Raw genomic sequence first — 24,355 nt, 5'->3', positions numbered from 1 at the left:
AGCCCTTCTACAAAGAGAACCGATTTAGATGTTATAGTGTGCACCACAATCTATTTCAGCGATGCCTTCTCTATTTTGACAGTTTCTCATTAATAATCTGTGATATTTCACTTCCTACAAAAAAATTCTGAGACTGCCAGATAGCTGAGGTAAATTACTGCTTGCTTAAGCTGTTTGATTTTACAGTTTTCCTTGTGCCCTCTGCTTTTAAGGTGTGGCCACCACTAGTGGAGCAATAAAAATCTGAAATACTCATGAACTTGTGCTTTTGGTTGTCCCAAATGGCTGACAGGAAGGAAGGATCGGAGTTTGACCCAGAGACAGTGAAGGAATGGCGATATGTTTCCAAGTCTGAATGCTGAATAGCTTGGAGGGGAACTTGCAGATGGTGGTGTTCCCATGTATCTGTTGGCCTTGTCCTTCTCGATAGTAGTTGTGGGTTTTGTAGATAATATGTATTGCTGCTACTGAGCGCTGGTGATAGAGGGAGTGGCACCAGATCCACAAACAAGCATGTGAGCTGCTTTGTTCTGGTAATGACGTCAAGCTTCATTAGTGTTACTCAATCCACATTCATCCAGGTAATTATTCCATTATACTCCTGATTTATGCCTTGTAACGGTGGACAGGTTTTGGGGAGTCAGGAGATGCAACATCCCTAGTGTGTGACCTGTTTGTGAAGCTAACTGTATTTACATAGTGAGACCAGTTGAGTTCTGGTCAATGGTAGCATCCAACACTACCACCACCTTCTCTCCCCACCCCCTCGCTCCCTGGGTGGGGATGGGGGAGTGGCATTGTGTGGCCCAAATGTTACTTAGCATTTGCTAGTCCAGGCCTGCATATTGTCCAGGTCTTGTTGCAGTTGGGCATGGACTGCTTTTGTACCTGAGGAGTTGTCAATGGTGCTGAACGTTGTTCAGTCATCAGGTCACATCCCCACTTCGGACCTTATGCTGGAGGGAAGGTTATAGATGAAGCAGCTAGGTTAGGGCACTATCCTGAGGTACTCCTACAAAGATTTCCTGGTGATGACTGACGTCCAAGAGGAGGTGATGTCAATATTGGTTGTATGGTGGACAATGAAGAAGGCTATTTCTGAGTACAATGGATTAGATTACATACAGTGTGGAAACAGGCCCTTCGGCCCAACAAGTCCACACCGGCCCTCCAAAGTGCAACCCACCCATACCCCTACATTTAACTCATCTACCTGGTTTAGCTCTCCCTCACCTCAAATACATAATCCAAGTGTGAGATTTCAGACTTTGCTCCTGTCAATTTTCAATTTCAAAGGCCCTCTCACTTCACATCTGAATATCAATTCAAAGGGAGTAAAATGGGTAGATTCGTTTGGGGCATCTCCCATGGCAAACAATAAAGTGTTGTACGCTTAAGATATCCATGACTTCATTAAACAGCCTAGTAGTAAAATTAGACCCTTGGTCTGGCTGAATCCCTTTTGTGTTGTCCATACCACTTGACGTAAGGGAATTGCCTCCAGAAATCTGGTAAATCTTCATCCGATAGACCGAGGAGTGGCTGATGGAGTTTAATTTAAATAAATGTTGCATTTTGGTAAGGTAAAAAATGAGGTCTGCAGATGCTGGAGATCACAGCTGCAAATGTGTTGCTGGTCAAAGCACAGCAGGTTAGGCAGCATCTCAGGAATAGAGAATTCGACGTTTCGAGCATAAGCCCTTCATCAGGAATAAGAGAGAGAGAGCCAAGCCGGCTGAGATAAAAGGTAGGGAGGAGGGACTAGGGGGAGGGGCGATGGAGGTGGGATAGGTGGAAGGAGGTCAAGGTGAGGGTGATAGGCCGGAGTGGGGTGGGGGCGGAGAGGTCAGGAAGAGGATTGCAGGTTAGGCGGGCGGTGCTGAGTTGAGGGAACCGACTGAGACAAGGTGGGGGGAGGGGAAATGAGGAAGCTGGAGAAATACAGGCCGCTTACTTGCGGAACGCTTCAGAGAACACCTCTGGGCCGCCCGAACCAACCAACCCAATCACCCCGTGGCTCAACACTTTAACTCCCCCTCCCACTCCACCGAGGACATGCAGGTCCTTGGACTCCTCCACCGGCAGAACACAACTACACGACGGCTGGAGGAGGAGCGCCTCATCTTCCGCCTGGGAACCCTCCAACCACAAGGTATGAATTCAGATTTCTCCAGCTTCCTCATTTCCCCTCCCCCCACCTTGTCTCAGTCGGTTCCCTCAACTCAGCACCGCCCTCCTAACCTGCAATCCTCTTCCTGACCTCTCCGCCCCCACCCCACTCCGGCCTATCACCCTCACCTTGACCTCCTTCCACCTATCCCACCTCCATCGCCCCTCCCCCTAGTCCCTCCTCCCTACCTTTTATCTCAGCCGGCTTGGCTCTCTCTCTCTTATTCCTGATGAAGGGCTTATGCTCGAAACGTCGAATTCTCTATTCCTGAGATGCTGCCTAACCTGCTGTGCAACACATTTGCAGTTTTGGTAAGGTAAAACAAGGCAGAACTTGTGCAGTTAATGGTAGGGCCCTGAATAGTGTTGCTGAACACTAAATTATTGACTTGAGTTGTTTGCATACTTTCTCCACTGTTAGGGTTATGTTGACTGCATTTACAGCAAGAGTTCAATATACAACATTTCAAATAAAGACTGCATTTGTAGGGATGTCATGTTTTGTAGAGATACATACATTCATGTGGTACATTGGGCTTCTGTGGCCATCTTGAATCTGTTTGAAGTTTGAGTTGTTGAGAGCTTACAGTTATGGGATAGGATTGGATTTCTTCATGTTTACAATTAATATTTTGTATGTGTTTATTGTCCTGTTACATAGATCTGAGGAAGCCAACAAAGCATTTTCTGCAGCTGTTCAGATGCACGATGTACTGGTAAAAGCTTGGGCAATGTGGGGTGATTATCTGGAGAATATCTTTGTCAAAGAAAGACAGCTTCACCTTGGTGTATCTGCCATCACTTGCTACCTGCACGCTTGTCGCCACCAGAATGAGAGCAAGTCGAGAAAATATCTTGCCAAGGTGAGGATTACAGTGCAAAAGTCAGTGTTCACTGAAACCCTTGAGAAAATTAATATTAAGCTTGTAACACAGAAATCAGTGCCATACTTTACAAGCATTTTGTTTGCGCCCAGTACAGGAGGGATGTCAAGATTTGGGAAAATGGTGGTATTGTCATTGGATGAGTAATCGAGAGGTCCAAGCTGCGGGCATGGGTTTGAATCCCACTATAACAAATGGTGAAATTTGAAACCATATAATAATCATTGCATTTTGTCATTACAAACTCATCTGGTTCACTCATGTCCTTTAGAGAAGGAAACTGTCATCCCTACCAGGTCTGGTCTCCGTGTGATTCTAGACACACAGCATTTTAGTTGACTCTTAAATGCACTCTGTGAGATCGCTCTAGTTCGTTACCGAGTTGAAAGAGCAGTTAGGTATTAGTAATGAATGTTGACCCAGACAATGACACCCACAACTTGTGAACAAATATTTTTAAAAATGAGGTAATTCTAGGGATGACTGGAAAAGATGTTGGTATTTCCCTTGGAGCAGAAAAGACTGAAAGCAGATTTCATAGCGGTTTTTAATAACTTAAGGGATTTAACTAGAGTAAATAAAGATAATCCGTTTGCAAAGGTTGAAATATCGATAATAGGAGGGCACAGTTTTAAGGCAATCTGCAAAGCCAGGAAAATTGTTTTTAATACAGTTCAGATTTGGATTGCATTGTCTGGTAAAGTAGTGAAAATTACAGGTGGAAGTGGGTACTGCAGATCAAGAATCAAGGTTAGAGTGGTGCTGGAAAAGCACAGCAGGTCAGGCAGCATCCAAGGAGCAGGAAAATCGACGTTTTGGGCAAAAACCCTACATCAGGAAGGGCTTTTGCCCAAAACGTCGATTTTCCTGCTCCTCGGATGCTGCCTGACCTGTTGTGCTTTTCCAGCGTCACTGTAATCTAGTGAAAATTATATTCAATAGAAGCTTTCAAAAGGGAATTGTGTGAATGCTTGAAGATAGAAAGTGTGTGGGGGAGTGAGGCTAACAGGATTGCTGTTTGAAAGAGCTGCAACAGACTTAATGACAACCGAAGGAACTGTACTACTCTTAATTTTACTTGGATAGTAGTCATGTCAAAGAAGTGATTGTACTTATAGTTTGAATTAAATCTGTCATGTTAACTGATTTTTTTTTCACGTTTGTAATTTTTATCACCTGTTCCTTTAAAATGGTAGCGTACCTTCTTATGATCACAGAGCAAAGCATGTTGGAATGAACAGAGAAAACATTGCAAACATGATTTTTAAAAAAATTTAGAATCTCTTCCAGTCTGATTCAACCATTGAGTTTTTGTGAAAGCATAAAGATTCAAATCGCTTGTTAAAATTATCATACTATCAATTATCCTAGTATTGTTGTGGGAATTCTAGATTTGATTTCTTAACATTTGTGTTGTATGCAAAACTATATTGATGTGTTGAATTTCATTTTCTATACCATAAACCATGAATTGTTTTTTCCTATTCGAGTATAGTCTTAGGTTAAAATCATATAGATACTAAATTGTTGCATGCTGCCTTTTATAATAACAAATAATCTGCTCAGTAATATGGAATTTTAGTACTATACCTGGCCCTGCTGTTCTATGAGCTATCATTCTGCTTTTAGTTTCAGCATTCATTGTAAAAATGCTTTAGGAAGTGCCCTTTATTAATTTATATTAGCTGTATATTAACCAGAAAGGCAATATTAAGTTATTTCAAAAATTATGTAATTGCAATTTAATTTTTGTTTACATAACCTCCTATGTACTTTGACAAGAATAAATTCTCAATTGTGTTTGAATAAAAACTTTATTACAGTTTAAAAATGAATAATGCATTAATCAGAAATGCCATTTCAAGAGTCCAAGATTGTACTTTTTATCGAAATCGTGAGGGTTACTAAGTATTTCACTTAATTGCGCTTTCTGCTGTTTGATCCATGATCATGAGAAAGCATACTGCCACCTTCTCAAGGGCACCCAGGGTTGGGCAATGACCTTGCCAGTGAATTTTTGAAAATGGTAATTGGTGAGTGGGTACACATGATTTGAATCACTCATTATTTCAATCTGTCTCACTGCTGGGTGCTGACCCTTTCATGCGTCTTAAAAACCAAAGATGTGTGAAACCAGCAGCAGTGCATATGCTGTATGTTGCATTACATAGCGTGGTATTGGAATTTTGAGTTGACTTCATAATTTTTTTGTGTGGACACAACTCTTAGGAAGATGTTAACTTCCACTTGCTTTTCCCAGGTCCTTTGGCTGCTGAGTTTTGATGATGAAAAGAACACACTGGCAGATGCAGTGGACAAATACTGTATTGGTGTACCACCTATTCAGTGGCTGGCCTGGATTCCTCAACTCTTGACGTGCTTGGTTGGCTCGGAGGGCAAACTTCTTCTCAACCTCATCAGCCAAGTATGTATGTCCCTATAAACTTTGTCATGAATGAATAAGGAAAATTGATTTCAGTCATGGATCAAGATATTTCTTATCAAATTTGCCTCATCCACTGCATTAGAATCCGAGGACCCATTTGGTCCCTTTTGCTTGCAATGCAGTTCAGTAGGTTCTGGATTGATTGAATTGTGGTCTTAATTCCATTTTTGTTGTTGTGTAGATTAAGTTTGTATTCGCTTGAATTTGGAAGATTTAGAGTGATAAATTGAAGTGTTTTTGGAGGTTAGAAGATTTGATCCATTAGATGTTGGGAATCGTTCTCTCTGGCAGACAGAGTCTTGAACTTTGGGCTGTTAATTCGTGATTTCAGGAAGCAATATTAGTGGAAGTCTGGAACTCGAACTCAGCAAAGCTGTTACAGATATTTCAAGCCTGTGATTTGTTTATTTTGGTAGGTATGTGTATTAAGGAATGTGGAATCAATGGGAAATGGAGTTAAGAAACAAGCCTGCCATGATCGAATTTAATGCTGAAAGCTTCCTTGAACTTATTTCTGTTTTTTTTAATCAGAAGTGTCCAACTTATTTACATTCACTTGAGCAAGGATGGTGAAAATTTAATACACAAAAACTGTCAAGGCAGTCCTCAGCTTGATGTAAATTATATATTTTTACATTAGGTGGCTATTTTTCACCATCATTGTTGCATTAACATTGTGTAAGATTAGACCATAATTGGCAAAAGCCAGCATGTATGCATGAGCTGATTAAGAATTTTAGACTAAGTTAAAGATTTGTTGATGTCACTGTGAGTGTTTTCTTGCCCGTCAGTTATCTGCATGAATGCTGTGCTGGTACAATTATATGCATATTAAGTTACGCACATATGTGATTGCTGGGTTCCAGCATTTAACATGGGAAAGAGAAACTATTCATCTGACCAGTCTGCAAAAGTATTACTATCTAATCACCCCCCGTTTCAGGCTTATTGCTTGCTATCAAATTATTATGGATTATACATATGTATCACTTATTGGATGCCTGTCTTAATTGATTGCTAAGTGCAAAGTCTCTCTCAGAAATGACTTAGTGGGTATGCTCATCTCTTTCCTGGACTTAGTGCTTGATCTTGGCTGAGGTTTCCTGTGCAGTTTTAAGGAAATTCTGCAATTAGTGGTGTCATTTCTCAGACTAAGGCCAAATTTGTCTTCCTTGTTTGGATATCAAATAACCATGACACTGTCTTTGGCCATATCCTGGCCATCAGGATGGTGTCCTGACCACCATTCCTTATTCAATCACTGCCCCAAATCCAATGGCAATGTTAGAAGGAACAGGTAAAATTGAATATAAAGCTCCCAAAGTCTTCTGAGGTTTGTCTGGGTGTGTTGGAACCTCACTGATTATGGTTGCTGTGATTAATCAGAGACTAAAGAAAACTGCAGATGCTGGAGTCCAAGCCAAACCAGCAAGAGGGTGGAAGAACACAGCAAGCGAGGCAGCATTAGGAGGTAGAGAAGTCCATGTTTTGGGTGTAACCCTTCAGGACTGTGGATTGGTGTAAGGGGAACTGCACATAAAGGGGAAGGGGTGAGGGAGGGATAGGTAAACACAAGTAGAGGGTTATATCTGGTTGGTCGATGGGAGGAATGAATCTGGTTGGTAGCTGGAAGGAAACGTCGATCAGAGGAATGGAGGGGAGGAGCTGGGAAGGGAGTCGGGGGATGGGAATGGAGGTCATTTGTAATTGGAGAGCTCAATGTTGAGTCCTCCAAGCTGTAGGCTGCCCCCACCCCCATTTATCTGCAGCTCCCATAACACCCACCTTAAGTCCAGAAAAAGGATTATACCCGAAACGTTGACGTCTCCACCTCCTAATGCTGCCTGGCTTGTTGTGTTCTTCCAGCCTCCTGCTTGTATTCTGTGATTAATCAGCAATCCCATTATTATATCTTGAGAGTGCTTACTAGGGAGACGGAAGGTGAGCTAGGAATCTTTATTTTAATATCTAGCTGATCATTTTGGAATCATGTTGCCTTTTGCTTATATCACTACTCACGGTACAATTCATTTACTTAATAAGTACTTTGAGATGACCAAGAATTAAGTTAAAAAGGTGCTATTTTGAACATAACTTGATGTCGATATACCTTTTGTTTTCAGGTTGGAAGAGTGTTCCCTCAAGCTGTCTATTTCCCAATTAGAACACTGTATTTAACATTGAAGATTGAGCAACGGGAACGTTACAAAAGTGGTAAGGCTTTGGTTGGTGTGAGAAATGAGCTGTTTTCAATTGGTTCTTGAGCCAGCTAGTATAGTAAGAAGAATGATCATAGGTGATGGGCATGCTGAGATTGTGCTGCCCAGTAGGTGTTGTTTTTTAGACCAGGAGAAAACTGCAAGTGGAAGTTGCGTTTTAGTTACACTCAATATCTGTGTACCACAGAATCCTCTCAATGCTTCATTCCTAAATTGTTCCTCAGTTATGACAAAGCTTCAGTCCATGTGTTAATAAAAAGCTAGGTAAGTAATTACATTTATCTCCGGATTGTGATGCCTAGCTAAAGATTACTTGACCAGTTTCTACATGATTTCAGTTTAGGGGGAAATGTACCCACCTACCAGTGTGATTTAGGTGAAGTTGGTTCTTACTGAGACCTTTTTGGTTTCTCATACTCTGTCACCACCATTATCTAGGGGTAAAACCAATGACTGCAGATGTTGGAAACCAGATTCTGGATCAGTGATGCTGGCAGAGCACAGCATGTCAGGCAGCATCCAAGGAGCAGTAAAATCGACGTTTCGGGCAAAAGCCCTTAATCAGGAATAAGGGCAGAGAGCCTGAAGCGTGGAGAGATAAGCTAGAGGAGGGTGAGGGTGAGGAGGAAGTAGCATAGAGTACAATAGGTGAGTGGGGGAAGGGGATGAAGGTGATAGGTCAGGGAGGAGAGGGTAGAGTGGATACGTGGAAAAGGAGATAGGCTGGTAGGACAAGTCCGGACAAGTCATGGGGACAGTGTTGAGCTGGAAGTTTGGAACTAGGGTGAGTTGGGGAAAGGGGAAACGAAACTGTTGAAGTCCACATTGATGCCCTGGGGTTGAAGTGTTCCGAGGCGGAAGATGAGGCGTTCTTCCTCCAGGCATCTGGTGGTGAGGGAGTGGCGGTGAAGGAGCCCCAGGACCTCCATGTCCTCGGCAGAGTGGGAGGGGGAGTTTGTGGGCGGCACAGTGGTTAGCACTGCTGCCTCACAACACCAGAGACCCGGGTTCAATTCCCCCCTCAGGCGACTGACTGTCTGTCTGGAGTTTGCACGTTCTCCCCGTGTCTGCGTGAGTTTCCTCTGGGTACTCCGGTTTCCTCCCACAGTCCAAAGATGTGTGGGTCAGGTGAATTGGCCATGCTAAATTGCCCATAGTGTTAGGTAAGGGGTAAAGGAGGGGTATGGATGGGTTGCGCTTCAGCAGGTTGGTGTGGACTTGTTGGGCTGAAGGGCCTGTTTCCACACTGTAAGTAATCTAATCTAATCTAATCTAAAAATGGGGCAGTGTGGTTGATTGGTGCGGGTGTCCCGGAGATGTTCCCTAAAGCGCTCTGCTAGGAGGCGTCCAGTCTCCCCAATGTAGAGGAGACAGCATTGGGAGCAACGGATACAATAAATGATATTAATGGATGTGCAGGTAAAATTTTGGATGTGGAAGGCTCCTTTAGGGCCTTGGATAATGGTGAGGGAGAAGGTGTGGGAACAGGTTTTACAGTTCCTGTGGTGGCAGGGGAAGGTGCCAGGATGGGAGGGTGGGTTTTAGGGGGTGGGGGGGGGGTGTGTGTGGACCTGACCAGGTAGTCACGGAGGTAAAGGGGTGGGGAGGGAAATATATTCCTGGTGTTGCGGTCTTTTTGGAGGTGGCGGAAATATCGGCGGATGATTTGGTTTATGCGAAGGTTGGTAGGGTGGAAGGTGAGCACCAGGGCCGTTCTGCCCTTGTTGGAGGGGTGGGGTCTGAGGGCGGAGGTACGGGATGTGGACGAGATGCGTTGGAGGGCATCTTTCACCATGTGGGAAGGGAAATTGCGGTCTCTAAAGAAGGAGGCCATCTGGTATGTTCTGTGGTGGAACTGGTGCTCCTGGGAGCAGATAAGGTGGTGACGGAGGAATTGGGAATACGGGATGGCATTTTTGCAAGAGGTAGGGTGGGAAGAGGTTTAATCCAGGTAGCTTTGGGAGTCGGTGGGTTTGTAAAAAATTGTCAGTGTCAAGTCGGTCGTCATTAGTGGAGATGGAGATGGCCAGGAAGGGGAGGGAGGTGTCAGAGTTGGTCCAGGTAAATTTGAGGTCGGGGTGCAATGTGTTGGTGAAGTTGATGAATTGCTCAACCTCCTCACGGGAGCACAAGTTGGCGCCAATGCAGTCATCAATGTAGCAGAGGAAGAGGTGGGGAGTGGTGCCCGTGTAATTACGGAAGATCAACTGTTCTACGTAGCCGACAGGGAGACAGGCATAGCTGGGACCCATACGTGTGCCCATGGCTACCCCTTTGGTCTGGAGGAAGTGGGAGGATTCGAAGGAGAAATTGTTACGGGTGAGGACCAGTTCGACCAAACCAATGAGAGTGTCGGTGGAAGGGTACTGTTGGGGACGTCTGGAGAGGAAAAAACTGAGGGCTTGGAGGCCCTGGTCATGGCGGATGGAGGTGCAGAGGGATTGGATATCCATGGTGAAGATGAGGCCTTGAGGGCCAGGGAAACGAAGTCTTGGAGGAGGTGGAGGGCGTGGGTGGTGTCTCGAACGTATGTGGGGAGTTCCTGGACTGGGGGAATGGGACAGTGTCGAGGTAGGTAGAGATGAGTTCAGTGGGGCAGGAGCATGCTGGGTCAATGGGTTGGCCAGGGTGGTCAAGCTTGTGGATCTTGGAAGGAGGTAGAACCGGGCAGTGCGGGGTTTCCGGACTATGAGGTTGGAAGCTGTGGGTGGGAGATCTCCTGAGATGATGAGGTTCTGTATGGTCTGGGAGATGATGGTTTGGTGATGGGGTCATGGTCGAGGGTGCAGTTGGAAGAGGGGTCCTCGAGTTGGGGTTTGGCTTCAGCGGTGTAGAGGTCAGTGCGCTAGACTACCACTGCACCCCCTTTATCCGCTGGCTTGATGGTGAGGTTGGGATTGAAGCAGAAGAATTGGAGGGCTGCGCGTTGAGGGTGAGAGGTTGGAGTGGGGGATGGGGGTAGACAAGTTGAGGAGGTTAATGTCCCGGCAGCAGTTGGAAATGAAGAGGTCGAGGGCAGGTCATAGGCCAGCGCAGGGTGTCCAGGTGGATGAAGTGTGTTGGAGGTGGGCGCAGGGGTCCTCTGAAAATGTGTGGGAATCCTGATTGTGAAAGTAAGCTTGGAGGTGGAGGCGACGGAAGAATTGTTCGACGTCACGGCGTGTGTTAAATTCATTGATGCGTGGACAGAGGGGGATGAAGGTGAGTCCTTTGCTGAGGACTGATCATTCGTCCTCAGTGAGGGGAAGGTCTGGAGGGATGGCGAAAACTCCAGCAGAGCTGGGATCTGGTGTGGGTGTGGAGCTGGGAGTGGGGGGCGGAACCTGTAACTGGAGTGGGGGGAATGAGGGTGGAGTCATGAGCAGGGGTAGTGTTCCCCCCGGGGTTCTGGGGGGTGGGGATAGTGATAGTGGGGGCGGACGTGGTGGCAGATGAATGACGGTGGGGGCGGACGTGGTGGCAGACACGGCAGTAGGGGTGGCAGAAGTCACTGAGCGTGTGGCATCAGCGATGATGTGAGGGGCGGAAGTGATGTCACGTGATGCATGAAGAATTGTGAGGGGCGGAAGTGGTTGTGGGAGTGGGCATGTTGGGGGATGAAGTGACCATCATCAATCAGCGTGGGGGTGGCAGCTGCATCAGCCGCATGGTTAATGGAGTCCAAGTAGTTGCAGAGGCCAGGGGAATCTTCTGGAATGTTTGAGGAGCGCTGGTTATGGAGGTGGGTAGATAAAAGTTTGTTGTACTTATTTTTTGATGTTTGTTTGAGATGGAATTGAAATACTGTTTGTTGAGAGTATGAATTCTCCTGAGGATGTAGTACAGACTGGGTCCTTTGCAATTCTGAGAGTGTGGCCCTCAGCTGAGGCAGGGTTGACTGTAGAGAGGTTAGGTGCCGGCGCATAGCTGCGAGTGTGGAGCGGAGGATCTTGAAGGAGAACTGTTGCTGGTGTTTTTGAATCTGTAGTCTGTACTGTTTGTCCTGTTCGGGTCCGAACTCTGCTTGTCCGGAGTCCGTGTGGGATGAGTTGGTTACGGAGGCAGGCACTGAGGAAGCAAATGTGGCTGTGGTAGCGAGTTTGTTTCATCTGTTGTGTATTTGCAAACTGAGAAAACTATCACTGATCATTGAATTTATTTCAGTGCGCTAGACCCAATTGTTAATTTTACAGTGATTTAAATCAGAATTTTAATGGATAAGATTTTTTAAAAGTGGCATTCTCTTAAAACTAAACTATTGTGCAAAATATACAAATTTGATTTCCGTCATGTTCCTTGGCTATAGGGAAAGGTGTGTTAATGAAGTGACTTTTGAAAGGGACAGAGCTGACAAAAGAATTGAAATATTGAAAATGTGACCGAGTTTGCCATTCAGCCCATTGAGCTTGCACCACTATTCAGTGTGATCATGGCTGATTCTCTAACTCAACGGCCTACTCCTGCACTCTCCCAAAACTTGTTATCTTTATTGCCTAGAAATCTATTTACTTCTGTTTTAAATATGTTCAGTAATTTGGTCTTCAAAGCCTTGTGTTGTAGAATTTCCACAAGCTGATCACCCTCTGTGAAGAAATTCCTCTTCATCCCAATCTTAAATGACCTACCCATGTTCTGAGACAATAACATCTTTTTCTAGAGCCCTCAGACAAGTGAGACCTCTTCCTGCACCTAGCTGTTCCCACCCTGTCAGAAATTGACACGTTTCCCTCAGATCATTCACCATTCTACCAAACTCCAGTAAATACAAGTGTTCTTGTCCCCATCTCTTATAAGGGAATCCTGTCATCCCAGAAATCAGTCTGGTGAGCCTTCACTGTAGGCCCTCTGTGGCTCAATTATCCTTTTGCAAGTAGAGAGAGAACAAAAGTGCACACAATACTCCAGGTATAGTCTCACCAAGACTCTGTAGAACTGCAGTAAGAGATCCTTGTGGCAAAACTGTAGCTGTGTATAGAGCCTAAAATTCCTACCAGATTTTTTTGTGTGGGTGTGCTGCAAGAATTCAAAAAGTTAGTACTTTTTTTAACGGTTTATATTTTAAAACCAAAAGATTTTTTTACCTGAGGTTGAGATTCAAAAATAAAATGGTCCTCTCCATTTCACCCACGCATGCCAAATATGCAGTATGTGCAGTAATATTTTATCTTGTAAGAATTAAAGTTGTTGACTGTATCTTTGTACAAATTGTGAATATTGAAAAATCTTTTAATTTGTTTGTGCCCTTTATTATCTGTGAGCAGTGTGGTTATTAGGATTGCAGCTGGCAGTCTAAAGTTTTGAAGCCAACAGAAATGTAGGTTAGTAACTCAGGAAGAAGTCTGCATAGTGAGGACAGGATGGTACTCACCCTGGCAGTGCATGTGAAGTCAATTGATAAGTATCTTGGAGGGGGAATATGTACATTCCAGTGAATAATACCTGATGGTTTAATTAGTTCATAAACGTCTATTTTCTTACTGTGGTAATAAATATGTCTCATGATACATATTTATATCTGAATTATAATTGCATTTTACAAGTATTATTTGAGTTTGTGTTCTTGGATTAACTTGAGGAACAAGAAAAATTGTGAAACTGTTAATGGTTGCTGCAATAACTTTTTTTCTGACATTTTTAGCAATAAGATAACCCTGAGGGCCATCTTTCTTGTTCCAGACTCTGGACAGCAGCAGCCGGGTTCGGTTGGCACGCAGTCTCACTCCGCCTCTGACCCAGGACCAATACGAGCCACAGCACCAATGTGGCGTTGCAGCCGGATAATGCACATGCAGCGAGAACTTCACCCGACCCTGCTTTCATCCCTGGAGGGCATTGTGGATCAAATGGTGTGGTTCCGTGAAAACTGGCATGAAGAGGTTTGTTTGTCCAGCTGCATGTTGCTGTTCTTGGCTGTCTGTCCCTTGCTGTCCTTTGCTGTCCCTCCTTTTCTCCCCTCCTTCCCTCAGTCCCTTTTCCTATCTAACCTCCTGTCTCCTTTCTCCTACCCATCCTCCACCTTAAGGACATCTCTTCTGGGCTAGAGACGAATTTAGAGTAGGTAAGGTAGGATTCAGTTGCCCACAGAAGTACCAGTGATGTGGGTAGGATGAGAAAGAAAATTCTGCGAGGGAATTTTGAGCATCTTGGGACTAAGTTCTACCCATATTCATTTGTAATTTTTAAAGTTTTTTTACTGCAACTTACTTCCCACCTACTTTAATGTCATCTGCTAATAGATGGTAAATAGTTGGGGTTTGAGGATCAATCCTGTAACCCATTAGTTGTGTCTTGTCTGCCCAGAAAAGACCCATTTGTCCTGGCACTCTGGTTCCCAACAGAAAGCCGTTTTCTATCCAAGCTAATAAATTTATCCCAATCCCATGTGACCTTAACTTGTGTATGAACTTTTTCTGTGGCACCTTGTCAAATGCCTCAAGAGTTTCCTGTATTACAATTATGACTAAGTTTCTCAAGTGCTTCATTAGCTGTACTGTATTTTAGGATATTCTGTGGTCATGAATTGTGCTATATAAATGTAACTCTTATTTTAGAAAAGCTAGTGAAGTGCATGTGAAGTGTGGTCACAACTTCTTGAGAGGGCAGGCAAGGCCAAGAATTAACCTCTCACCTGAAGAATGGTACCTCCAACTATACTGTCTGTTCTCCTTGAGATTGTTGGTCTACATTTTGGGCTCAAGTTTCTGGAGTGGTACTGGTTTGATAGAATACATAAAATTGGTTAGATCCCATCAACGTATTGGAAAACTTCAAACTCTTTGGATGGACCTTAAGCTTCACTGTGTAATGGGTGGGTGAATATACTTTGTGTGGTACTGGGGGCTGTGGTGAGGAGACAAAGAAACAATTAATACATTGCACTGATTAACGTTTGATCTGCCTCTTTCATTGTAGGTTTTTCAGAGTGCAGCACTAATTGTTTTGTCAAAATTATATATTCAACCTGCTAATCAACTATATTTTTAGAAGAGCAGACATTTCAATTGAGTACCCAATGCTTTAGTGGCAGCGGCCAAATAACGTAATACTTCAGTCAGGCAGTGAAACCATCACTACGTGTCCTGACTAGTCTCTAGCCTTCCTAGGATGGGCATTGAAAATATGTTTCACTATCTACCTAGTCCAGCAAGCCTGCAGTCTGCAGAGTGTTGAGACTTATTTGGGACAATGAAAGATTTGCAAATAGCACCTTTTCCAACTTTGCTGCCCTAGAGTGCTTCTCAGTCAATTAAATATGTTTAAATTAGTCACTGTTGCAGTGTCGAGAATGTGATAGCCAACTTATAGCATAGAACTAGAGTAAACAACAATAAGATAATGACCATTCAATGGTTTAGTGACGTTAGTTTAGCAATGTGTGTTGACCAGCATATGTCCGGTATAGACAGGAGACATCAAGTGAATCCTTTGAATGTAAAGGTAGTACGGGTATACTTAAGTGGGAAATCAGGAGGGCAAAAAGAGGATGTGAGATAGCTTTAGCAAATCTGGTTAAGGAGAGTACAAAGGGTTTTTATTACGTTAAGGACAAAGGGTAATTAGGGAGAGAGTAGGGCCCCTCAAAGATCAGCAAGGCGGCCTTTGTGTGGTGCTGCTGGAGATGGAGGAGATACTAAATGAGTATTTTGCATCAGTGTGTACTGTGGAGAATAACATGTAAAATATGGGGAAATAGATGGTGACATCTTGAAAAATGTCCATATTACAGAGGAGGTGGTGCTGCATGTCTTGAAATGCACAAGAGTGGATAAATCCCCAGGACCTGATCAGGTGTACCCTAGAACCCTGTGTGAAGCTAGAGAAGTGATTGCTGGGCCCATTGCTAAGATATTTGCATCGTTGCTAGTCACAGGTGAGGTGCTGGAAGCCTGGAGGTTGGTTTACATAGTGCCACTATTTAAGAAAGGTGGTGAGGACAAGCCAGGGAGCTATAGACTGGTGAGCCTAACCTAGGTAATAGGCAAGTTGTTGGAGGGAATCCTGAAGGACAGGATTTACATGTATTTGGAAAGGCAAGGACTGATTAGGGGTAGTCAGCATTGGATGTTGGTTTGCTTGCTGAGCTAGAAGGTTCCTTTTCAGACTTTCTGTCACCACAGGAAGTGATATCACCAACCCAAGGAAACATAAACCCATCAATAGAAAGCGGGCCTTGCCACCAGTGCTTCATCTAGAGGCTCGCTGATGATGTTACCTAGTATGGTAAATAAACGTCTGAAAACAAACCTTCCAGCTCAGTGAGCAAACCTACATCCAGAACCTCAACCTGATCTACAAATCTTCTCAAAATTCGCTAATAGTCAGTACTTTGTGCGTGGAAACTTGATTGAGTTTTTTGAAGAAGTAACAAAGAGGATTGATGCGTGCAGAGCGGTGGGCGTGATCTCTATAGACTTCAATAAAGCGTTCACCAGGGTTCCCCATGGGAGACTGATTAGCAAGGCTAGATCTCATGGAATACAGAGAGAACTAGCTATTTGGATACAGAACTGGCTCAAAGGTAGAACACAGTGGTGGTGGAGGGTTGCTTTTCAGACTGTAGGCCTGTGACCTCTGGAGTGCCACAAGGATTGGTGCTGGGTCCCCTGCTTCTCGTCATTATATAAATGCTTTAGATGTGAACATTGGTGGTATAGTTAGTAAGTTTGTAGATGACACCAAAATTGGAGGTGTAATGGACAGCGAAGAGGGATACCTCAGGTTACAACAGGATCTTGACCAGATGGGCCAATGGGCTGAGAAGTGGCAAATGGAGTTTAATTTAGATAAATGTGAGATGCTGCATTTTGGAAGAACAAACCGGGAGTGTTACTGATCAAAGAGACCTTAAAGTGCAGGTTTGTAGTTCCTTGAAAGTAGAGTCACTGGTAGATAGGATAGTGAAGAAGACATTTGGTATGCTTTCCTTTATTGGTCAGAGTATTGAGGAGTTGGGAGGTCATGTTGCAGCTGTACAGGACGTTGGTTAGGCCACTGTCGGAATATTGCATGGAATTCTGGTCTCCTTCCTGTTGGAAAGATGTTGTGAAACTTGAAATGGTTCAGAAAAGATTTACAAGCATGTTGCCAGGGTTGGAGGATTTGAGCTATAGGGAGAGGCTGAGTAGGCTGGGACTGTTTTCCCTGGAGTGTCGGAGACTTATGGAAATTTATAAAATCATGAGGGGTATGGATAGAATAAATAGATAAAGTCTCTTCCCTGCGGTGAGGATGTCCAGAACTAGAGGGCATAGGTTTCGGATGAGAGGGGAAAGATATAAAAGAGACCTACGGGGCAACGTTTGCATGCAGAGGGTTGTGCTTGTATGGAATGAGCTGCCAGAGGAAGTGGTGGTACAATTGCAGCATTGAAAAGACATCTGGATGGGTATATGAAAAGGAAGGGTTTGGAGGTTTATGGCAAAAGGGACTAGATTAGCTTAGGATATATGGACAGGATTGGACCAAGGGATCTGTTTCTGTGTGGTACATCTCTATGACTTTAAGACCAGGTCACTGGTGAGATCTTCATTTTGCCTGAGAGAACAGGTGGGGTTTCAGGTCAAAGTGTCATCTGTAGAACTCCAGGTCAACAGTTCAGCACTCCATCTGTATTACAATGAATGTGCCAGCATAGGATTTGCACGTAAATCTCACGAGTGGGACTTCTGCCCACAACTTTCTGATACGGAAGCTAACGTATTGTGGAACGTTCCGTGCATTGTGTTTATAACAGCTAATTTTCTTTTCATAGTCAAACAGGAGGCTGGAAGCATCAGCAAGTCAGGCAGCATCAGGAGATGGAAAGTTAACATTTTGGGTATGACTCTTCATCAGGACTAGATATGGCGGGGGGGGGGGGGGGAAGAGCTACAGATAAGGGAAGTGGGGTTTGGGAGAGTAGCAGAATGGTGTCTGGGCAGCCTAGAACCCAGAGTACCTAACATTGAGTTCTTGAATTTCAGATAACCTTCCCACCCATCCCTCAGCTCCCTTTTCATCTTCTCCCTTCCATTCCACCTACTGACCCTTCTTTCCAGCTACCAACTGGATTCATCCCTTCCATTGACCAACCAGGTCGGACCCACTACCTGAGTTCCTCTGTTACTACCCCACCATTCTGTTACTCTCCCCACCTCACAACTCTGTCCCCTCCACCACTCTCTCTTTATCTGTAGTTGCCCATACCCCCATTTCTAGTCCTGAAGGAGGGTTAAACCTGAAACGTTGACTTCACCACCTGATGCTTCTTGGCCTGCTGTGTTCTTCCAGCCTCCTGTTTGTCTACTTCGGATTCCAGCATCTACAGTTTTTTTGTCTCTAACTATTTTCTTTTCATACTCAGGTACTGAGACAACTACAGCAAGGATTGGCAAAGTGCTACTCTGTGGCTTTTGAGAAGAGTGGAGCTGTGTCTGATGCCAAAATCACACCTCACACCCTAAACTTTGTCAAGAAGCTTGTGAGCACTTTTGGAGTTGGTCTTGAAAATGTCTCCAATGTGTCCACCATGTTTTCTAGTGCAGCCTCAGAGTCTCTGGCAAGGAGGGCTCAGGCCACAGCACAAGATCCAGTTTTTCAGAAACTCAAAGGACAGTTCACAACAGGTGAGCAAAACATGGTGATTTGTTATTGAAGACAATTTAGATGTTGGATTTTGCCAGTGAGATTGCAGGATCTGAAAGAACGGTATAATGCTGTTTATAATATGGTGACTGTGATGGCTTGTTGAACTTTATTTTTAAGGATTTTCCTCAATTGCCTAAGACTTTCAAGGCTTTGTCCTCCCACTCCTATCTCTGACTTCCAGTAACCCCCTGAAATCTCCGATTTTGGCCTTTTGTGCAGTGTGGTTTGTTTGGCTCCACAGTTACTAGCCTTGCCTTCAACTGACTCAGCTTTAAACCTCTTTACTTTTATCCTTTTAGATGCTCTTCAAGCCCTTCCCACCTGTTCTGATATTCCCTGTGATTCAGTTAACACTCCTGTTAAGCATCTTGGGGCACTTTTTTGTTTGAGAAATGCTATATAAATGCAATTTATTGGTTATCCATTAAGAGGCTGTACAGTTTCAATCGGAAAGCTCCAAAATTTACTTTCTGGCCTATGCTGACAAACCATTTTCAGTCAGGACAGTCCCAATGATGTTTATCAACTCACTAAGTCAATGTCAAGGTGGAAGAAATGGGTATTGTTGCTGCTGACGACTCTGCAGTGAGCCTTGTTTATTGTATGCGAACAAGGACATGATGGGGCTCTGACTTAATGCAGTCACCATCTGTTGCTGCTCTTTGAATGAGGCATCAGGTGGAAGGAATTGGAAGTTGATGTTTTTAAGACCGGCAGCAGGAAATCTTTATCTTCAGGAGAGATTGCCAAGAGATAAAAGAATAAATGTAAGCGTTCCTTTATGGATAGGTAGCATTTATATTAAATACTTGTGACAGATTGGTACAGCATTTAGTACTATTTCTGAATTTAAAAACAGTTTATTTTCCTGAGTAACTGAAGAGAAACTGTTTCCAATGGCTATATGATCAAGAATCAGAGGGCATACGTTTGGAGTGGTAGGCTAAAAGAGCCCAGGGTGACACAAGAAGCTTTTTTTGTACAATTAGCAGTTTAAGAATTGAAAAAATAATGGGAATACTAGTAGCATCTAAAAAGGAATCTGATAAATAGCTGAAGGAAAAAAAGTTGCAGAGATACAGGGAAACAATTGGGAAGTGGGGCTAACTGGATTGCACTTCAAAAGAGCTGATGTAGAATCAATGGGCCACATGGCCTCCAGCTTTGTTACACAGCTATATGATTTTTGCAAGGCTCCAGAAAATAAATCTAAACAGGCCCTTGAGGAAGACTGATCTATGCTGGCATTTTGTGATCCACAAAAGTCATCTCCTTGCCCTTCATTATTGAATCTCCTCACTTTATGCTATTTCTTTCACCTCCATTCTAAATGTTCTTTGACTACAAAATACTATTTGTCTGCACGGTACAAGTAAAGTGATCGGTATATTGGGTCCAGGTCGATGTGCTTATTGATGAATCTGTGATTGATCCAGTATACCGACCACTGCAACGGTCAGCTGGAACTGACAACCGGAAGCGGCAGATTCAAATCACTATAAGTGCCGGAGGAAACATCACAGAAGCGCTTCACAGGAGGCTCCCATGCACTGAGGATGTCACTTAGACAGGGGATGAAACATCTGTAACATAAACTCCCAGCTCGGCGAACAGAACTACAACATTGTGTAGTGTGCAACTTTTAATGTAGCTTTACGTTTTCAGGACCAAGTGCAATTTCTATCCTTTTTCAAAATTAAATTCCTGAATCACTTTACTTGTACCGTGCAGACAAATAGTATTTTGTAGTCAAGGAACATTTAGAATGGAGGCAAAATTTAAACTTAACCAATTCCTTACAGTGAGGAGCTCAGTAAGCGTTAATTAAACGGGATCATAATGGGAGTTTGTATTATATAATAGGGACAGATTTAGTATTTTTTAAACTGGCAAAGTAAGCTTTGTACCAGAAGTTAATTCTTTTACAATGACATACTCTAAATACAATTACTGTTTATGTTCTTTCAAATGTAACAAGTTAGTTATTTCCTGTTGTGAGAAAGCAGGTTATTTTCCTTAACTTATCAATATAATTAAATATAAAATTAGTATGTTTCTAAATTTCTATCCCATAAAAACTGAAGAAAGGATAGTCAAATTAATAGTTAATTCCACTACTGAGATAGCAATAAAAGAACAGATAATATTTGGTAAAATGAGGTATGCAGTTAGTGCAAAAGTATGTCTAAGTATGATTTCATAAATCAAAATGCCTGTCTTAGTGAAGTTGGATATTTTACATTTGCCTCATCGGAATGTTTAGTATTTTTGGACTTCTCAGTGACTGGTTAGTCACTTTGAGGGTTTTAAAATTTTTTTTAATAGATTCCCTACAGTGTGGAAACAGGCCCTTCGACACACCAAGTCCACACTGATCCTCCGAAGAGCAACCCACCCAGACCCATTCCCCTGCATTTACCCCTTCACCTAACGCTACGGGCAATTTAGCATGGCCAATTCACCTGACCTGCACATTTTTGTACTGTGGGTCTCTGGTGCTGTGAGGCACACAATGCTAACCACTGTGCTACTGTGCCACCCACGTGTTTTATGAAAGTTTGTAAGTCAGGGTGTCCCTGCCTGTCTTTTGCACACCATGGTGGTCAAGCTATTGTAAACCAAGCACTTCCTCCTCCATAACTCCTCCCAAGTAAATGAGATAAAAATACAGGGAAATTGTTCTTTAAACCACACCTCCCTCTCCCCACCCCCACCCCCCCCCCCACCCCCCACCCAGGAATCAAGGAGATCGCACTAGTCTGGTTTGTGATATTATTTCTTCAAAAATAAGTGAGAGATTTCATCTTATTTTAGGGAAGACTGTTTACCCTGTCGGATCAGCCGTTGTCTCATTGGTGGAGTAGATTGGGCTGAATGACCTACTCCTGCTCCAACATCTTGTGGTTTTATGGATGAACTGGCTCAACTTTATTCACCCACCCTGTCAGTTAGTTGCAACAAGATTAATTTGAAAAGAAACTTGTACCTTTTTTCCAGGTCCAAGTAAATTTATGTTTTAGAAGAAGCCAGTTTAGCCACAAGCTTTTTCAAGTAACACAATGAATGTATTAATAATGCAACACTTACACTGTAAACACAAGGTGGGTCAAAAAAGGTAAATGTTTAAAAATCATCTCCAAATTAGCCTCTGAATTGTTCATGAAGAGCAAATATTTGAACATTGTTGCCCTTGTGGAGGTTACCTGTTGGTTTGACATTCGCATTTGAAGTCTTTATTTGCGATTTTTGGTATTTTATTTTGAAGTTCCTGTGTCCTGATTCCTCCTCTTTAACTGATTTGTGGCACACTGAATGAGCGAAAGTCTTCACCTGCAACACTGATAACTAGGTGATAGATTTTCACTTGTGACCTTCACAGCCTGCTCGTATTTTAAATCCAGGCAGGTACACATGAGCATGTTCAGTCCTAGGCCGCTCCAGTAACGTTGAACGTAACTTTTAAAACCCCATTTTTTATGCATTGTTACAAGGGAAAATACACAAAATGTGTAGGTAGTTTGTGCCAAATTTGCAGAGGGTGGTTTGCTATTGAAGTAGAGGTTTGTCAGCCCCGAGTTAACCTTTTTTAGTCACAAGATTTCAGTCTTGTTTGTTTGCAGTTTCTTTGACACCATTAGGTTAGCGTATAATTCTTTTACTCCTGCATTTAATTGTCACAGCTGTCTTTTAAAAAATGCATCTAGGAATGAAGGGTTGGGAGCATCTGTAGTATTTCCATTGCTGTATCAGTTGTTATTGACTTGTAAACCTTATGCCAATTTCACTAACTCATCGCTTGAATGTGACAACAGAGAAACTCGGCCAATAAGGCAAGGGTTTTGTGAAATGTTTCCCTGACTCTGTCAGGTGATCAAAGCCAATTCAAGAAATTGTACTGATTAAGTGGATTTTAGCTGTTCTTCCACTGAATAACTATGGCACGTCCTGAGATCCACTTTGTTTGAAATAGTTGTCAGTATTGATGCTGCTCTCTCTGCTTAACAGAATGCCTGACTTGGAGGAGAAAGTTATTACTTATTGAATAAGTGCTAACCTGCAAGAAAAATAACTCTTTTGTGATCATCTTTATTCATGTTTGCCTCTGTTGTGCCACTACTAAGTTGTACGCTATAAATTATGACCTCCTGACTGACAGCAAGGAAGCGTTTACATAAACCTTTTTCTTTCAAATGCCTCCAAGCTCTTCACACAGCAAGTTATTTGCTATGAAGCGTATTGATGTTTCTGATAATAAACGTGATTGACATTGCATGCCACTTGTGTTTCAAATACAAGCAAAATATTTGGTCATTTGGTTTATTTTGTGTTGGCTACAGGAGAGTTTGGTGTGACACTAGAGAATTTCCTCCTTTTCATGTTGTCTTGGAATTATGTCCCACTACGAAATAGGGAAATGTTCTCCACAGGTACCTGGCCAGCATTGATCTCTCAACCAATATCTAGAAAAGTCATGATCTGGTCTTTATCTCATTATTATTTTAGGAAGCTTGCTGTGTGTATTGGCTGCCAAGTTTTCAGCAATACAATTGCTACGATAAAATTAGGTTACGGGCTGTGAACTACTTAGGGATGTTATGAAAGATGCCATATAAAAATACATTTTTAGTTTTCTCTGGGCTGTGCTTTGTTTCCAATGAGCCACTAGGTGGAGTAACCCACTGTCATGAATAAATATTCTGACTAACCTAGTTAATGAATCAGGAAAAGCACTGTTTCATCTAATTGACTGTCCCTAGCACAGAAATAAACAGGTAAAATATGAGGGAAAGGAAATATAATTAAAATAGCAGTGTAGCTCTGGGTGTTGCTTGAAATCTGATTGTGTAATCAGTGTTTCAGCATGTGAACGTACAGGCTAAATCTAGGTGATTTGTCATCTATGTAATAGATGAATAAGAAGGTTTTTTTAATCCCCAGTCCAGATGTTGTGTAAATGGAATATCTGATTGTCCTCCTGAAAGTAGCTTGAAGTCTTGAATGTGACCTACATAGCTTGCACACATCTATTTGGCATGATGTACTCTCTGAGGCACAACAGTTGCATGACAGTAAATAATGGGAGTTTTGAACCACATGATTGAATTTAATGGATAGTGGTCACCCAGTAAAGAAATGATGCTGGAGCAGTTTGCTTGTTACTGATTGTTCAAAAATGACAGGATGATTCAAATATAGATAATTTTTTAAAAAATGATTAAATATTATTTACCTTACATATGACCCCCAAAGGGGAGGGTTTGTGTTCATTTTTATTTTGCATCACTTAATACAATGCTTAGTGGATTTTATCACTTGACCTTGTGAATGCACTTGCTTTGAATGAAATCAATTAAAAATCAAAGTGTATGCTAACTGGGACTAAACATGAGAAGTGGTTTAAAAGCAGCAAATTGGGAAATGGGAGAATGTGGAGCAAGTTTTGATAAGTTTTCAAGCAGTTCCGAATGTTCCTTTCTCATCAAAGTGGAACATTTTTCCACTGGCATTCTGATCCTTGAATTTTATCCTCATTAGCAAAGTTCGCATTCTCTGATCTTTGTCTGACTATTGCTTTTTCAGTTTCCTAATTAAATCACTTGGATACTTTTGTATGGTATTAGATTCCCTACAAAAGTCGATGCTTCCAGCTTTTGGAAGTAGTTTTCAATATTGAATTTGCTTTTACAAAAAAGGCTAAGCATGAACTTTATAAATGAGGGGTTGTTGATCAAGTATCCATTGTCTATTTCTTCACTAGCTGACAGTTTTAAATCTGGATGACTACTACCTTTTGGCTTCCAACCCTCTGCACTTCAGTCTCTGACAACAGAGTCTGCACCAGATTTTGAACTAAGATACTGTAAATAGGGGCTCTTTTCCAATCAATGCTAAGCTCTGTCGTTCTTGAGTTAGGAATAGGTTGTCTAAATTGCAACAGCTTCAATATCACATCTGTAAGAATCTAAAGGAACCTATGCCTTGCTAATAGTCAGGACATAGTGTCACTTAATGGTCAGAGAAGCCAGTGGTTT

General features: G+C 42.8%; 1 protein-coding gene across 2 annotated transcripts in view; it reads left to right on the top strand.

The window, feature by feature from the left end:
• The window catches only part of trrap (transformation/transcription domain-associated protein), a 211,024-nt gene that overhangs the window by 157,024 nt on the left and 29,645 nt on the right, over positions 1-24,355 (top strand). For both annotated transcript variants that reach the window (XM_060840562.1, XM_060840563.1), the window contains 5 exons: positions 2,831-3,032; positions 5,314-5,478; positions 7,623-7,713; positions 13,374-13,573; positions 18,040-18,301. In XM_060840562.1, the coding sequence (XP_060696545.1) occupies positions 2,831-3,032; positions 5,314-5,478; positions 7,623-7,713; positions 13,374-13,573; positions 18,040-18,301 (920 nt within the window). The remainder of the gene's footprint in view (positions 1-2,830; positions 3,033-5,313; positions 5,479-7,622; positions 7,714-13,373; positions 13,574-18,039; positions 18,302-24,355) is intronic.

This window comes from Hemiscyllium ocellatum, chromosome 20 (genome assembly GCF_020745735.1).
Source record: "Hemiscyllium ocellatum isolate sHemOce1 chromosome 20, sHemOce1.pat.X.cur, whole genome shotgun sequence".
NCBI lineage: Eukaryota > Metazoa > Chordata > Chondrichthyes > Orectolobiformes > Hemiscylliidae > Hemiscyllium > Hemiscyllium ocellatum.
Note: the sequence above shows the minus strand (reverse complement) of the source record. Positions and strands in the feature narration are given on the sequence as shown.